This window comes from Doryrhamphus excisus, chromosome 21 (genome assembly GCF_030265055.1).
Source record: "Doryrhamphus excisus isolate RoL2022-K1 chromosome 21, RoL_Dexc_1.0, whole genome shotgun sequence".
NCBI classification, from domain to species: domain Eukaryota; kingdom Metazoa; phylum Chordata; class Actinopteri; order Syngnathiformes; family Syngnathidae; genus Doryrhamphus; species Doryrhamphus excisus.
In genome coordinates, this window is record NC_080486.1 from 12,380,705 (window position 1) to 12,398,569 (window position 17,865).

A 17,865-nucleotide genomic window follows, 5' to 3' on the forward strand; every position below is an offset into this window, starting at 1 on the left:
AAGTTAAAATATTAAAGATTATTTAAGATATTAAAATATTAATATCATTCATATTAATGTTAAAATATTAAAGAATGAATGTTTAAAATAAACAAAATAAGTTTGATTGGTAATGTATAAAAATGAAATAATTTTACGGTCATAAAGATGATGTTTTTAGGAAGGAAGTGGAACTACAGCTTTAGTGTTCTGTGTACGACAAAGCTGAGATGTCGGATTTTTCTTGAAATACACGTCTATAACTTTTTAGCAAGCATTCATTTATTCATTCAAGTACTGTGCAGCTTAATCCTCCCTATAGGCTGGAGCCTATCCCAGCTGACTTTCCACACATACGTAGACAACCAAGCATTCACACTCTGATCACTCAAAGCGACCCTTGCCGTCATCATCCACCATGTGCCTGCCCCCCCCCCAGGACAGTAAACGCTGCATCCATAATACCATCCATGTCAGGGGGCCCGTGGGTTAAAGGATTAGGAGTATTGTGCTAGAAGATACTAAGGAGGCTGTGTGGGTGGGATTTCATTGTTACCCCACACAGAGCGCCTGATGTCCCCCACCTGTCCTCCAGACTTCCTCCCCAGAGATTAGAGGCGGGAGCGGCAACACAAGCCCGTCTTTACTACGTGCTGGACAAAGCGGCGGCGCGTCCCTTTTCCCTCCCTCTTTGTGAGCGCATGAGCAAGCCGGCGTGGTGGATATCGAGGCAGACACCTCCTGCAAGATGAAAAGGAGCATTTCGGTGTGGCGGGGGCCCTGAAGGTAAACGTGGCGTGCCTTCCCAAGCAGCTCCTGGCTCGACGAAGGCCCGGCCTGGCGGAGCAGATATTTAGAAGGCATACGCTCCGTGTTTGTGAAGCCCTGACAAAGTCGTCCCAGTAGAGGCTACCGTGCTTTCCCTGACATTTATTTGCAACCGCACGGCGGGAAGCTGCAGCAAACATTTCATTTGCATCCTCTCCGCCGCCCTTATCGTGCTCTATTTGAACAAACGATTATGCGTCAGATAAACTCACAGGGTTCAAATGTCTCCAGGGCCTAGCGGGGTTGGGGGGGGGTTAGCGCGGCGGCTGCAGGCGTCTTCAGTGTTTGGCTAATATGGCGCACGACGCAATAAACAAGGCAAATATTTGCTGGAGGAGGATTGTCATGTTATGCCGCATCTGGGCGTGATGCTTCCATACATCTCGTTGGCTCCTGCGCCTTGCTCTCCATCACCTCGTGGCGGCTCTTTTCCCAACGCGTTCATGAAAGCGCAGGCTTGCGACGCGGGTGCCGCTGTAGCAAACATAAACAAGAGTTGCCGTGTTCGTCGCTATTCCAAATGCAAAATGTGAATGAGAAATGTTGGTCTCCACGGCATTACGCTGGTGTGGATTCCATCAGCGTGTTCATGTATTCCCCTGTGGAGAAAGGGTGCCTCTCTCTTTTCACTCGAGGATTCCAAGAGAGATTAAAACTATTTCAGCAGAAAAGCATCTTAAACGAGAGGAGAGCGAGTGATGCTCGTCTCAATTAAAGAAAAGGTTAAGCGCTCGGGTGCTGACTTTTGAGGACTCTTTTGCAGACACGGATGAGGAAAAAGTCAACGCCTCCACAGTTCATTCACGTTACATTTCCTGTAGGCCAGGGGCATCCGGAGTACGGCCCGGGGGCGATTTACAGCCCGCGGTTTGTTTGTTTGTTTTTTTTTAATTGGCTCTCAGCACATTCTCAAAATATGAATAAACAAGAAAATGAAAAAGCAACAATGAAGGAAAAAAAGGGCAGTGATTTGACAGCCTGTTAATTGTGGTTGGTGGTCTGGGGGCTGCACGAGTGACACAGCAGGCAGCTGCGGTTCATAGAGTAGAAACATGAACGCTTAAGGAGCCCCAAGGTGAAGGTTGGATGGTAAACATATACTGCTATATTAGCTATACAAGCCATAGTAGCCATACAAGCAATACAAGCTACACATCCAAAGGAGATGTTAGCTATACAAGCCATACAAGCTATATTAGCTATACAAGCAATACAAGCTACACATCCAAAGGATACCATCTCCATAGTACTGCCGCCCCCCCCCACCACATCATAATTCTTTATCATCCGTCCTTGTAATTATCAGCCAGCAAAATATCTTGTGTCCTCAAACGCAGAGAAGCCCGGCTCACGAGTACATTAGCTTTACATTAGCAGCCATCATTATAGAGGGGACATCATCATCATCATCATCATCTTCTCCACAAGCAATTTGTGCCGGGACAACAGCAGCGCTGCAGTCCCACAGCGGAGCAATGAGCCACGGCAAACCTGATTAGGTCCTCGCCGTAATGGATGGCTCCTCCCGGACACACTTTGGAGATGAATAACTCGTCCCGAAAAAGATGGGGGGAGAGGCGGGGGCGGGGGCAGAGGGGGCGGCCATCGGAGCGGGCTTCATCTCGGAAAGAGGAAGAGGAAGGTGACCCTTTGCTGGGTGGGAGTGTCTGATGTCGCTAAGAATCATCACAAATGCCATTACAACATTCATAAGCAGCCTTTATCTAGCTCTGTATGCGCTGTAAAGAGTTGCTGCATTCAGAGTGTTCGGAGTAGTCAGCATCCAGTGGCTTCCCAAGCTCCATCTACCTGACATTATTTTCTGGCGGATGCGAGGGGGGGTGAACTTTAAACCCACCGGGGGAGCCGACAGTCAGGTTGGCCTGCCTGATGTTTGATTAAGAGGCGCATTGACCTTTCCAAGGTGTGGGTGGTTGCGAGGGAGGGGGGGTGCGGGGGGAGGATGCACTCTCACCTGACAGCCTCCCCACTTAAAGCCTCTCAATATGTCCAAAATCTATCAATCTGTGCGGCTTTTCTCGCTCGTTTGCCGCCGGAAAAAATTGAAATGTCACGGCGGATGAGAAGATGTCATTGGAGGGAAAGTGTTGGGAAGTAAAAAGAGGGGGGTTTGATGGGGGGGGGGGGGAAGGGGTGATGTGAGATGAAAGGATCAGAGATGACTACGGGATCTGTCTGCAGGAACGCCAATGGCAGCACCGCTTCACTCTTATTGGGAATTACAGCACTGAGGTGAGGCTCAACGTTCCTGCAGAAGGAACTTGCGTGCCTTCACACGTACGAGGACCCCTGGGGTCCGCTACATCAAGGACGTTTTTTTAAATGACAAAAAATATATACAAGTGTAAAATTACTACATTCACCCACAAATTAGGTTAAAAAAGTGAAAATCATTTAAGGCGCTTGCCTCCAAACTACTGACACCTAGTGACCTATGAGGAGTACTACATTTGAATTTGAGTTCTAAATTGCCCGTATTTGTGTTTTAGTTCATTTAGCCGTTTCTATACTAACAAAGTTAGCACCCTAGCAACTTGCAGGCTGACATTATTGCATATTGTCGCTTCTGCATGAATATTGTGAATAACAATGTCCGCAATTGTTGGAGTCATTTACATAAGAGCCCAGAAGATGCTGTTGAAATAACAATAATTCTAGCGCTGCCACTTTAAATCATCTGTGCACCAGAATGAATAAAGCTCTCAGCCAGCCCAGTGAGCAGATTGGACCGCCGGTACCGTGGTTCTGCCATGGAAGTGTGCCAGTGAGCATCTGCCCGATCAGCGGGGACCGGCGAAGGGGCCCAAGGTTGCTGCTGTCATCCATTAATTCAGCTTCACTGAGGCGCCGGCGTGACGCGGTACGAGAGTATGAGACAGCAGCTACCGGATAGCAGGACTGCGCCACTTTTGGGGACAGAGGACAGAGAATGGACACTTGCCTTGAATGTCAGGATGCGTTACGTCTTTGAGCATTTTCCCTGACTGCTCAGCGTATATCATACCATGAACCTTGGTGGACGTCTGATGGTGTCATGATTCATGAAGCAAGGCTGCACAATCACATTTCAGGGTGGAGGAACCAGCCAGAACTTTGAAAGGCCAAGCAGCAAACTACGGAGAAGAATAAAGTATTCATTTTAGCTTTGTCTCTCTCTGCATGCGCTTTAAAATGTTGCTACTATAAACGGTTTTACTTACCTCTACATGCACACTTTTTTCTACCGGAAGCGATGGGTGTGAACTGTAAAACCACAACATCCGGCAACTCTGCATGCACTGTAAAATGTCATTCCCGGCATTATTTACCTCTGCATTCGCACATCTAACACCATTTGTTGCGTGATGTGATGGCCGAGAACTATAAAACCACCAGCCCAGCTGGCTGTGGTCAACATCCAGCAGCTTTATCTACCTCTACACGCGCTTTAAAAAGTTGCAACTCGGTTGTTGGCGTGAAAGTCATGTGCATGTAAAACTTTGGGGACAAAATAATACAAACGGTCAATTTTGACATGATTAAATTGGTACTTTTTCATAACCTTTTTTCTGTACTTTCTAACAAAAAAGGACAAGAGTATATATAAGTATGTATTTTTTGGTTTTCAGCAGGGCCCCAGTACTCTGGTCTCGACTTTGGCTTGTTTAAAGGCGGTAAACGAGCTGGGCCTGAATAAATGGTGCTTTCTTTCTGCTGGTGGTAGTGACATCCATTAGGCCCCTGTGATAGCGGTGACTTCACCAAAGATTTCTACTTTATACCTGATCTCCCTTTGGTGCTAAAGGCTTTTTTATTGTCTTTCAGGACCATTCCGTCTGGTAACGAGCCGCATTGCAGCCTGCGTGCCTGTTAAGTTTAAAAAAAAGCATGTCTGCGCGTAGCAAAAATTGCGCCCTTTGAACCGTGCACCGTGAAAACGGCCACAAGGCTTCCACGAAACCGCCAATTAATTCAAATGAATGGCCCGCATCTATAGAATAATGAAAAATAGATCACCGAGCGAGGACGCACAAATTGTTCATTCAGCAGCGCACGGAACATTCTGAGCGCTTTGTGTTGGGGGAACGCCTGCAACAACAGGTGCTTCTTCATTCCGGTCCGCTCTAATGATCTCATTAGACGGCCACAGCAACAGAGGGGAAGGAAGTGCTTGTGGCGCTTTTAGAGCACCAGCGGGAGCGCCACGGATCCAGGACGGATGGACGCATGGACGGAGAGTCCAAACACACCAGCTGCTTACGTCCGAGATGGAAGCTAATTGAATTCTCACGCCGCTCCCGGGAGACCAGACGACAAGACATCAAGTACATCATTACCCAGAATGCTGGATGGCTTCCTGTGCATGTCCAGAGGCGGTACAAAGTCATGGACGACACGACAACGATGCTAACCTGGATGCTATGATGGACGAACACCAGAAGGGTCTCTTTCTATTCAAACAAAGTCAGTCTCCATGGTCACCGGATGACTGGTCTACAAACTACCAGTGGTTTCTAATTAGCACTGCTCACATGGGCATTAACAGCTGTGGCTGTAGGCAACCCCCGATAGTACCCAGTATCTGTGGCCGTAGACGTTTGAAGAACCATGACAGACATAATTAGTGCTTCCATTACCACCGCCAGGAAACCATTCCACCTTTGAAGTTAGCGCACCATTCAAGGAAAGGACGCTGGATTAGCAGTAAGGCGGCGGTGGTCTTCCACCCCTCTTATCTAATCTGCAGGAATAATCTCATCCTTGTGTCTGTGGAGTAGACGGTGGGCGGGCGCGGGGTTCAAACAAATTCAGACATAAAGAAACCCTCCCTGGTCCTGCTTCCCCTGATAGCATCTTGGCTGTCGTTACCTTGGCGGGCTTCTCACTATCAGACAGCGGCACAACACCTCGGGGGTGTTTTGGCTCTCATTTTCAAGTCCTGGCTCGCTAACAGAACACCCCCCCACCCCCCGCCCACCCCCGACAGACGCAAACCACATCTCAACACGTCGTCTGCAGGCCAGCCTCAACGCTCAATGCGCATCCCTGCAATGTTGTTGTTCCAAGACTCCCCGCTGAGCCGCCACACTCTGTCTCTGTCCCACGAGGACGCATGCAAGGAGTGGGGGGGGGGGATGGTGGGTGGCTCGCTGTGTAATAAATCTGTCACAATCAAACATCGGGCTGTGATGCGTCGCGGCTGCATCTTAAATCTCCAGAGGTCAGGCATCCTTCGCCGCCGAGGGAGGCTGTGAATCAAGCAAGTAATCTCCCGAGTGTGACGCGCGTGCAAATACATCAATAACGTGACGGAAAACAATACATGACATGCAAAGTCCTACAAGAAGCCCCCCCCCTCAGCAGTGTGCCTCCAGGCAACGCTTACTGGACTCAACTAACAGGCCGGACGTCACTCTCGGGGCCAACGTGGACCACCACATGTCAAGAGTCCATTTAGAAATTAAAGCCATTACGCCGCTGCAGGTGCATTTCCTCCCCAGGCTAAAATGCTTCTCAAGGCCCTTTTTGATTTTCCCTCTGAGGAAATGCACAACAATCCCGTTTTGTTTTTTTAAAGCACAACAATGTGTCACTTCATGAGATGGATTAGGAAATGAAAAACAACACTTGGCTGGAGTAGCTTTGCATTCATTGTCTTTGTTTATGGCAAAAGGCATTAAAACAATGGTGATAAACACCCCCACTTTACTTTGTATGAGTCGGGAGCCAAAAGGCAAAAAGAAATAAATCTAATTGAAGCGCTAACTCAACTCACTCCATTCACTTTCCACTGTTGGTGGTTCCTAATGCAGTGCTTATTACTGTGAAAACTGCAATATTTACTTTCCCACACTAAACTACACTACCAAACTATTAGAAAAAAACTCAAAATTTACATTTTTTGCATGTGCATTTTTCCCAAATCTGAGAGCAAAAGGGACCAACCAAGCAAAGCAAATTGATGCACAAACTTGGCTAGAAGGGGGAACCTCACTCCATTCACCTTCAACAAGACAACGTTGTGGTTTTGTCACTCATTAAAATTATGACTTTCTTCTATACAAAACTAAAAAAAGTTTCTCCTGATATAATTTTTTCCTAAAGTTAAACAAAAGGGATAAATCAATCAAATCTAAGTGATGCGCTAACTTTGCTACAAGGGGGAACCTCACTCCAATCACAATCTTGGTGGTGGAATATTTACAACAAACTGCCTTTTTCGTGCATTTATATTACAGTTTTAAAATGCCATAATATTATGGAAAAATGTTTAAGGCACAGTTTTTACATTATAATACAATTTTCCCTTAAAAAATAGTTTCTATTGTTATACATATTTTAAAAATGATACTGACAAACTTCATTTTATGACTCTCCCTTTCGCAGCAGCCCGTCTAGGCAGCAAACTTGTCGGGCCTGATTTAATGGCGCCCTCTATTGGTGGCTCCCAATGAGTGACAGCCATTAATATTTTCAGACAAAAACTGGATCAATTAAAGAACATGGTGAAGCATGGCACATCTAAACATCATACCCATCTAGCGCAGCTTAGTCAGCTATAAAGACGTCAAATCTCACATCAGTCCAGCAAAAAAGTTGTTCTGATGGAGGGAAAGACCACCAGGCAAGAAATCCAATAAGACGCCATAATATTCCCCAAATGAAAGATTCAAAGACGCTAGCCTTCATATATGGGAGAGATTTGCTAGGAATTGTCCACACGATCGTCCATGCAGCTGGAAGGCATCATAAAAAAGGTGCAGCACTAAATTATTCACCAGTAGCAAAAGGTTACTTTGGCGACCATAAAAGAGGACCAAACTTTCTTTAAGTGGGATTTACGATCCTACAGAAAAGGGAAAAAGGGCGTGAACGTCCAGCATTCCCGATCCCAGGATGCTCACAAAACACAAGAGATGTCCAAAAGAAGCGCTACAAAGATTCCTCCACGCAGATGCTCACACAAAAAGCCCAAGCATCCTTACCAGCACGTTGCCTTGCATCTTGGCCGTCTCGATCAGACTCCTCTCCTTCATGGTGGCACTTTAGCGGCGCCGCTCTGCTCTGCGTGGAGGCTTCGGTCGTGGAGGAGCAGCGGAACGACGATGCTGGCTCAAGCGTGCCTTTCCCTGACGCGCTGTTTGTACATGGGGAGGGCGGGGGGTGGGGGGGGGGGGGGCGGGGGTTGCATGTGCAGCCGCGCGGCGCTCCCCCCGTGCATACAAAGCAGCGTGGTCACGGAGGAAGATGAAGTGTGATTTATAGAGACGGTGCACCGCTGGCTCGGCTTTTGGGCCAATAAAGACAGACTGACTGATCAGAAATCAAGACCAAGACTTTCACAGAATTCCAAACACTGACCTATCGTGTCCATGAAATATTCATCCCCGCAGGAACTGGGACTGCTGAGGGAGGAAGACAAAATGTCACAGAAAGACGGCATCACAGCATATAACAAAATCAGACAAAAACAGGTACCCCAAAGCAGCCTAGCCGAGTGAGCCGCGTAGCAATGACATCGCAGCGATCTGATTGGATGCTTCACAAGTCCTGTGATCCTTTAAGGTCAATTAGATCCCAGCCAAAAAGTGTTAGAAATGAAAAGACCAAGGTCAAGGACAAGGACAATAGTCCAACACAACTAGTCTAGTTGCTCCACTGAATGCCTCTCAAACAGTGGACCATAAGAACACATAACCCCTGGCATGACCTGTGGCTGGAGTCAACCTCCTGATGTTTTTTTAATAATTAACGCCACAAGATGGCAGCTTTATCCACCTCTGCATGCGCTTTAAAAAGGTTGCTATTCAGCTGCTGGTATAAAACTTTACGCGTTACAATAAACTCACCAGCGCCATTGATCATTACAACATTGGTTCTATTGCTGCTGTGTTGTTGAAAACCCTTAACGGAACATGTGGTCCACCAGATGGCAGTAGCTTCATTGGGCATCCATCCGTGTTGCCCACGTCTTATTCCAACATTGGTTGTGTTGCTGCAGAGCTTGCTAATAAAAGTGGTCAAAGAGCACTACATTTCCACTTTCTCATGCACTCCAAATCATGATTCAAGTTTAATACTAACTTCTAATACTAAACGTGGCTGCTTCCACTTAACGTGTTTTAGGTAAATAAAGGCTCCAACTGTAATTGCATCCATGACAGTGGGTGGCGTGTTTTATTTTCAATGATTTGTATTTGTACTTTTACTGCGTGGAAAGCTTCCCTGCTGTAGCGGATACTCAAAAGGGAAAGAAAGTATGCTAAAATCATCATAAACTTTAGCGAGCCGCCTCCTCCAGCCAACTTAATAGAGCCATCCGTCAACTTTAATGCTTGTTAGCATTACGCGGCCACCGGGTTTCATCACTTAACGGTCTGTTGATGCCACGCTTGGACTTGGAACGTAAATGTTGACCGGGCCGAGGCTGACGCGGCGTTGACTGCACCAAAATTCCTCTCCGTTAGCGTGTCTTATTACATGCATCATCTTTTTTCATTAGCCGTCTCCCTGCGACCGAGCACGGTCGCTCAGATGTTTTCATTTCTCACGCGTGCATGGCGCCAATAATGGCAAGCTCCATCAAATTTATATTAGATTGCGTTAATTGGACACGTGTTCCAACTGCTGCCTGTGCTTGTAATGTCATTAATAATGACCGCCATGATTCCGCGTCCAGGAGTCGCCCCCGATGTCTTCTTGGAGTAAATTTGATCAAAGTCAACTTTACATTGACTTTTTGGGATGTGGCGTAGGTTAAAGCCGCCAATCCCGTCCAAGTTCCTGACAAACGCCTGCTGTTCCAGCCAACTGTTCCATTCAAACTCACACGCGGACCACCACGGGGCGGAGAAAGTTGGGAAATAATTACAGTCGCCGCCTTGGAAATAACATCCCGAGATGTCATTTTGGCCTTCCAAGTGCATCCAGAGTTCATTCAGGTTTTAATGAACAAAAGCAGCAAATAAAGTGACATTTTATTATCTCCCCGACTCGGCATGGGGTAGCCGTGCCGCTAATAGACCCCCCCGCGTGGCGGCTGCACGATTAACGCGCGCCTTACGTGCACAAGCGGACGTTTTTTCCTGCTCCGGGATTCATTAGCGACGGTAACGATCTGTCCCTGTGACAGCTCGGGGCGGGCAAGGTCAGCCCAAAGCTCTTATCCAAATTAAGGAGACGTGCGCCTTGAAAAGTTGCTTTTCTATTGCATTAGAAAAGTACGAGACGATGCAAGCTAGCGTGTATTGAACTTAACATGATGTGAATTATTAACACTTGCTTTCATGTCTTAATTACACATTGTGTGCCTTTGCTCCTGTTCTTCCTCGGGCTGTCATTGAAGCAGCGTGACACGTGGCAGGATGTAGTGTAGCGTAATTAAGGGCATAATGAAAGCATCGATTTGTCCCTCTGTGAAGAAGAAGAAGAAGAGGAAGAAAAAGAAGGAGGAGGTGGACTTGGTGGATTTTTGTATTGTGTCGGATGATTGCATCACCTCACGCTGCTCGCTCCGGTGGGAACTGGGACGCACTCCGGTTCTAAGACAGACCACATACCAGGATGAACACAATGGAAAAGTTTGTGCGTTCAAAGTTCAAAATAGTAGCAAACCTTAGCTTTTCCTTGTATGGTCGTCCCTTTGGACACGAGTATCTACAGCCATCCCTCGTTTAGCGCTGTATATTGGTTCCTTCCGTGAAGTAGGGGTCCTTATTAGAAATGGAAATAATGGAATATTTTCATAGTTGGACACTATTAGAGCACTAGATGTGAAATAGCACCCCTATAGTGACCTTTCCACCCTTATTAGCCAACATGGTAGACATAATTATGGTGAAATAAGCCACACATGCTAGCATTGCAAAATGACAAGATCATGGTATTTTATTTGGTACAAACTTAACAGTACTTATGACTGGTAAGTAGGACTTATGATTAGACTTGGCATTAAAAACTTGAGACTTGCAAAACAGACTCTCTCAGCACGCAAGAAAAACAAAGTTCTGGACCACACCCCACACCCGTCCAGCCTCTTTCAATACCGAGCAGATGCGACGGATCCCACTGGCTCCCACACGGGCAAATCACAGCCTCAAAGCGGCGCTCCGCGGTGTTGACGAGGGCTTTTTAACAGCGCCCTTTGCATGTAAGGCACAGATAACAAGTTCAGCTGCTATCTGCCTGCTGTCAGCAGTCCAGCTGGAGTGGGAGGCGCTGGATGCCCCCGCCAGCTCGTTGTTTTGACACCGTTATTCACAGTAATTAATACCACTCCCTGGCTAAATGGGATTTCTTAGCGAGATGCGCCGTCTTCGCTTCTCGTCTCCGGCGCGGCACCATCACAGCTTTTAATGCAGCGTCTAAATTCAGACTTTGAGGGTTATTGATTTATGGAGCGGGGAGGGAGGGCAGCGGCGCCGTCGTCTCAAGACCGCTAACAACGGGGCGAGGTGTTTAAATGGACACGTTTCAACTACAAACAAAACGGCGGCAGCTGGCCCTTTTATGCCATCTTTCTTTTATTCTCATAATGTGAATCAATAATGTGTGTGTGTGTGTGTGTGTGTGATGTTTTAACACTGACCTTGGAGGTCGCTCCAACTTTTCCTCGGCCATGAAATACAACATTGTTCTAATACATTTCAACCCTCATTACAGTTGGAGTGCAGTCTTTGACGGCGTGGGTATTTATTAGCTAATCTTTTGCAGCAACAGAACCAATGTTGTAATAGTAGTGATGAAAGAAGTGATGATACAACTCCACAATAGAAGAGAACAAGTCCGGTGCCGCTTTAAGCTGTAAAAACGGCCACAAGGTGGCAGAAATACATTCTAGAGGCATTTTCCTTTTTTGTTGGGAACCGATTTTTGCTCAAACTGATGAAAGATGAGTCTCATCATCATTCAAATGGTCAAAAATAGCTGAGGGGTACCGAGGAGGATGTCTTTTGAAAAATGTCCGAATGAAACCGAATGAGTTAATAGCGCTGGTCGGTTGATGGTAAACATTTTAAGGCGCATGTAGAGCTAGATAACAGTTTTATCACCTAATGAGAGATTAGCCTTGGTAGACAGCGCACCCGGCGACTATAGGACACTCTAGTTCATCAAATAGAGGCATTTAGGTTACAGAAAAAAGCCTCGGTGAGAAGGGGATTTCAATCAAAAACAGCAAATGTCTCACAATTCACCCGGATTCTTGCATGATAGCATCATTTCCAAGCTAATGCAATTCCTTGTCACGCTGTCACACGTTCTCTACAAGCCCGCCGACATCATTCCTCATCAGAGGAATCAGCGACATCAAGACTCCCTCTTGCCGCCGTCCTCTCCGGAACGTTCGCCCGCTTTGAAATCGCTCACGTTCAGATGTGGCTGACGTTCCATTTCCAGGCCCGTGCAATGCGGATATCTTCTGCGCATGTGGGGAAGATTAACTATGTGGGAATATTCTTTGGAGTCTGATAGCGAAGTGGTGGGGGGGGGGGGGGATCATATCGCGTCGCCCAAGGTGGCTTTTGGGGGCGACAGCGTGGCCATCAATCAGCTTGTAAAGTCGCTGGCGACATGCAAATTAGCGGAGCGTCACATGAGCGGACGCTGCGGGAAAACGGCTGAATGTGGATTTCATGAAAAAGATGAATTTGTTGATATACACAGCGATGGTTTAGCACACTTACACTTACATATCACATTCACACTTGCATCACTCAACATTCTCCGAAAAGGAGTAGGAAGAAGCAGATCTGATTTAAATCACACAGTGGTTTACCTTTGAGATAGCATCATCAAGTAAAATGCCACCGCTGGTCCAAGGCATGACTGGCGGTAATGACACATGACCATACATATTAGCTTAACACACAAAAAAGGGTTCTCCTCCCATTGCATGTGGAAGTGGTAAAGTTTTGGCTTTTTTAGTTTAGAAAAAACTATATTAGAGGCCAACTGGTTAGCTTCCCAGCTCGCTAGCTAGCTAGCCATCTCGAGTCCCTGCAGCATAAGAGTTGAGCAAACATAGAAAAATAGATGTAAAGGTGATTATAGGGGTGCTATTTCATGTCTACATGGCTCTAATAAAAGTATAAGTATAAAAGTGTTAGCTACGCATCATGAAGTCCTAGAATGCAGCGTCTACTTTTGTCCAACTGTGGTGTTTGACATGATATCGGTAGTGCTTTATTAACGTATGCAACGCCAATCACACATTTCAATTTAAAAAAACTTTTAGTCAAACTAGTGTGTCTAGTTGTTGTCATGACAGCCCATAATAATAATAATAATAAGGTGATTGGCAGCAAGGGAATCAATTCAGCAATCAATATCAATAACCACCACTAAATAGCAGAGATGACTGCTTCAGGGTCAATAAGGACGCGTTCCTTTTAGGGTAAGATTACTTACAGAGTAAGTGTCAGAGTGTCTATGCACGGAATAAACTCCATTTTGGCTCGAGGGAGGGGCTTTGTCAGAGTTCAAAGGTCAGATTGGAGCTCAACAAGTCATATTTGTTTTGGAAACAACAGCTCTCGGGTCTTCGGGGTGTTATGGATCTGCTGCACGTCAGAGCGAGGTCTCTATTGATTTGCAGGCAGCCAAGTTCAACCCGAGTGAAGACCGATGGGAAGTCACGTGACCAAACAACAGCCTCATTCTAAATTCAAGAAAGTATAATAGCAAAGGCTGTTATTTGCGGCGAAAAGCTAATCATGTATTTTTTTTCCCCCGCCGCCGCCGCCGCCATCTCCGTCTTTGGATTTTCACACTCGATAAAAATGAATAATTCCGTGTGAGCAGTAAAAAGTTTATTTGCGAGTCTATACGTTTTACGGTGCTATAAATATTGCAGATGGAGCTGTTTTTCCTGCAGCCTGGGAACACAAAACAAAAAATATCTAATAATATGGCATGAATAAATACATCCAAGAGGAGGGATGACTATTTATGTTGGAGTATCTGACCACGGAACATCAGCACTTCTGGCTGGGCTTATAAATAAGGTATATAAATACATACGCCTGCCTATGGATGGAATGATATGGTTCCAAATATGCTTCATAGGAGTATTAACATACTAACATCGTGTAGTTACATTTGCACGATTCAAAAGAAGCATGTCTAATTCACTTGCATCATATCTTTGACAGGATGACACTTATAAAAATATCCAAAACAGCAAATTCTGTAACAGCAAACATCAATAATTGTAATTAAATTAATAGAATATATATTAATAAAATATAATTATACTACAGGACATATACAAGTAATAAGAGAATTCTGACATGTTTCCTATGCAGCTTCCAGCCACTAGGGGGCACAACTGCATGGTATCCAAGGATTGCTATGATGTGTTGTGATGTAATAAACCAGCAACATAATCCTCTACTTATGTCCTCCTCTCGAAGCAAAGCGACCTGCCTCACCGTGTTGACGGGGGCCAAAACCAGAGTGTCTTATGAGCCAAGGATGGCCCCGAGCGCGGATATGGGCGGCCTGATGGAGATAAAATTTCACCCTAGACTGTGGGGAGGAAATCAATAATCATTTCCATAAACTCCTGTGAGGGTGCTAAAGTGATAACCGTGCATTATAATGTCCCGCAATGTAATGAGCGGGGAGGGGGGGTGTGGATCAATACTTGGCACATTTGTAGGCGGGGGGTAATTAAGAAGTCTGCCCTACCACCCAAATACCTTTGAGCGCCTTGAAATATCCATTTAGGACTTCAGCTCTTGGAATAATGCCTGGCTTATTTGCATTATTTTTATATTACCATCATGATGTAAAAGCATCTACCCAGACAAAAAGGTGCAGATTTTTAATACAGGAAAAGGAAGGAAATGTGGCACGGTGAACCTTTGGGTCCCATTTGGATTTGCTTTGCAAACGCTGGAAGAAGTGTGAAGTTATTAGGACTTAGCAAGAACACCCAGGACTCGGGAGGTGTCATCAGGACTTGAGAGGTGTCGTCACCACAAGCAGACAATAAAAGGAACACAAAGAATGAAGAAGATGATTATAATTATGATGAATAGTACATGACTTCCAGAAAGACTACCTTACTTTACAACTATTTATAGTGAAACACTGACACCTAGTGGCCAAGTAATGTAAGCCCAGGAGAGCGTGTGCTGCACATCATCAAAACAAATGAATGCTTTCATCATTTGTCACCACAATAATCTCTAAAATGAAGAACAACAAGGCGGAGAGTATACAGTACAGTAGCAACTATTAAAAGGCTGGTGGTGTTTAATAATACAAATTGGACTCGTCATCCAGCATATGAAACAAAGCCACAAAGGGAGAGAAAGCTGAATATGTCGGGAGGTTAAAAAGGGAAACTCGGTGCTTAGAAGTCTGCTCACATTGCAACTTGCACGTCCTGAAATGACTTCATTTTCCCACCCAGCCCCGAAATCTCTTGCATCAATCTACTGGAATATCACAAATGTATGCACACAATGCATGGGACGCACTAAGTCAAATAATCAATCAATTAGCCAGCAGGATGTCATTGATTGATCACTTTGGACACACTGTATGCTTCCAACAGTTACAGCATATTTAGTATTGTTTGCCCAAGTTCATCATCAGTGATCTCACAAATGCACAAAAAATCCTACATAAATAAATAAAATCCTGTAGATGTAATAGCAGGGGAGCAAATCCATATTTTATTCCTTTTTCCAACACTTTTCTCTTTATAGCGTACAGAAAAACAGACTTGTGCTGGTGTCGCGTTGGAGATAAGGCGCCCATCTCTGATAAGAAGGTCGCACATGACATCGCTGCGTTACAGATAAAGAAAATCATTTTGTTCTCCTTTAAAGCAACACCGGAACCATCTAATCTCCCCCCGTCTCCATTTAGACGCTCAGCACTGGGAGCCCGGCTGCATGGAGCGGCCCATCGCGGGGAGCCAATCACAAGTCGGCCATTAAAAGTCCAAAAGCGAGAAACAAACGTCCCCACGGACCTAGCGGGCTGTCAGCGCTGCCGTAAATAGAAAAACTCCACCGAGACACGACTCATCAAAGCGTCGTCAAGCTTTCAGCGGCTCCGAATCGGCACCACCGGCGGGCACGATTGAAAGGTTCTGCCTGGAGGCGGCTTGGGCCCGCTTGCATCTCATCTCCTGACGGAGCACGCAGGCCGGGATGAAAGTGGCCGCAATTAGAACACACACTTCACAGGTAGGAAGCAAACAGAGACACGCACGCTAGCACGGACGCTGGGCATCAAAACAGGAAATGCAATTAACCTCCCAGGAAGTCTCAGTCAGAGCATTAGCAGCTGTTTGGTTGCAGAAAAGGAGCAAATCACAGAGACATCAAGGCTGCAGATCCCCCTCTACATTCTCCTTCAATTTCAGATCAACATTGGCAATAAAAGTGACAGATGTAATTATTACGTTAGTTTCAGCTCGAGAACCCCACCCTTTTCTCTTCAATTGCCATTGTTTACTCGTGACATTCCACATTTAAGCCCTAAAGTACAGCAACCCACAGTTAGGCTAGCAGGCGAGAGAAGGCGGTCACATGATCTCTCGCCTGTTATTCCACTAACCAACCAACCATCATCAACCTGCCAGGTGTCCAGGCTGGTGCTTCTGTAGCAACAATGAGGCGTTCAAGGACCGCTGAACATTATCAGTGAAGCACAATGACAAATGGACTTCCTAATAGGGCTCCATGTATGCTTTACATTTGAACAGGATTATGGCGTACTTGGAATCATTACCCACTTACTGGATGCTGAAGATGTGTTTTTACTACTTTGGGGGGTCTACCATAAACATTTATTGAGCTGTACTGTTCGGACTTAACCAAACGTCAACAAAATGGAGGGCAGTGAAGCATCCAGGTGCATTCAAGGGTCAAACCGTATGCCGAGTACAACAACTATCATACATGTTGGCAGGTGTGCACTAATATTCAAAGTCCTAGCTTTTATTAAGAGGGCAGTCAGTTGGGAGCAACGCAGCTGACGTTCATTAGCGCTGATTGGAAGACGCCATTACTTTCTAAAAACACCTTTTCTACTTTTCTTCATGTCTTCCACATGACTTTATGACATCATTTACGGACATGTTTGCATTACGTGTCAATACGGACACTGAGAAATACATTTATCGTAGGATTCTAGCATAAGCGCTTCAAAAGTAGGGACTGGTGCAAATCCTGGTACGGCACCACCAACCAGTAATGAGCTGCAACGTCAGCAAACTTAACACCACAAAGCAAAAACACTAAATAATAGTAATAATAATACAAAAAATATAAATAAAACAGACAACCGAAAACCTAATCGTATCGACCAACATTGCCACGACCGTGGATATCCACTACCATTTTGTATCGACCTGCCCACGCCAATTAAAAAGCTCCCAGTGCAGGTGTGGCTTTTTTCGCCCAGCGGCGAGCAAAGCTTAAAAAGTACCTCCCAACTGTATCCAAGTACCACATAACACAAGTACAACAATGAAACTATATAAAATACACGTCGGTGCTTCAAATTCCCATCACTGCTCCTACCTTCCCTGCTTTGGAACACCTCCTGTAAGCGTTGGTGGCCCCTGCTGTTTGGTTCATGGCGACAACTTCAGACCCCGGAACGCCTCGAAGTTGGCGGTGACAAGACAGCTGCTGATGGCTCGTCTTCCTCTGGATCCACAAGACGTCCTGTGCTGATAGAACAACTTCTGGTGAGAAGAAACGTCGCCGTTCGCCGAGCAAACAGACTCACCGCAGCGCGCCTCGGTGTGAGCGTGGAACCGTCTTGTGGTGCTGTGGGGGCGATCCCGATGTCGATAGTAGCGATACCGATGCTAGGATATCAGCGCCACACTGGAAAAAAAGATTTTTTGGCCCTGTAATTATTACCTCACATATTAATTTAAATATTCAAATGATTTGTTATTTAACTACTTTTACTCTAAAATCTCACTCTTTATTTAATGCCTTACTTGATGATTGTGTGTAACTTAGTATCCTCACATTATTGATTTTACAACCTGATATCAGATAGTAAAATGTGCTTGGGTAATAG

The 17,865-nt window shown here is 45.7% G+C and overlaps 1 protein-coding gene and 1 long non-coding RNA gene across 3 annotated transcripts in view; both read right to left on the bottom strand.

Moving 5' to 3' along the window:
• Positions 1-17,865, bottom strand: part of LOC131108942 (dipeptidyl aminopeptidase-like protein 6) — an 84,424-nt gene that overhangs the window by 66,117 nt on the left and 442 nt on the right. Inside the window, exon 2 of one of the 2 annotated variants that reach the window (XM_058060405.1) lies at positions 17,352-17,663. In XM_058060405.1, coding sequence (XP_057916388.1) covers positions 17,352-17,408 — 57 coding nt within the window. In that variant the 5' untranslated portion in view covers positions 17,409-17,663. Of the gene's footprint in view, positions 1-7,793; positions 8,556-17,351; positions 17,664-17,865 lie in introns of those variants that run through there. The other variant, XM_058060406.1, reaches the window with a different exon arrangement.
• On the bottom strand, positions 8,664-10,973 carry LOC131108945 (uncharacterized). Its single transcript, XR_009120603.1, has 3 exons — positions 10,854-10,973; positions 10,423-10,520; positions 8,664-10,349 (listed from the first exon to the last, which is right to left on the bottom strand). It is a non-coding gene; the product is annotated as an uncharacterized LOC131108945 (long non-coding RNA).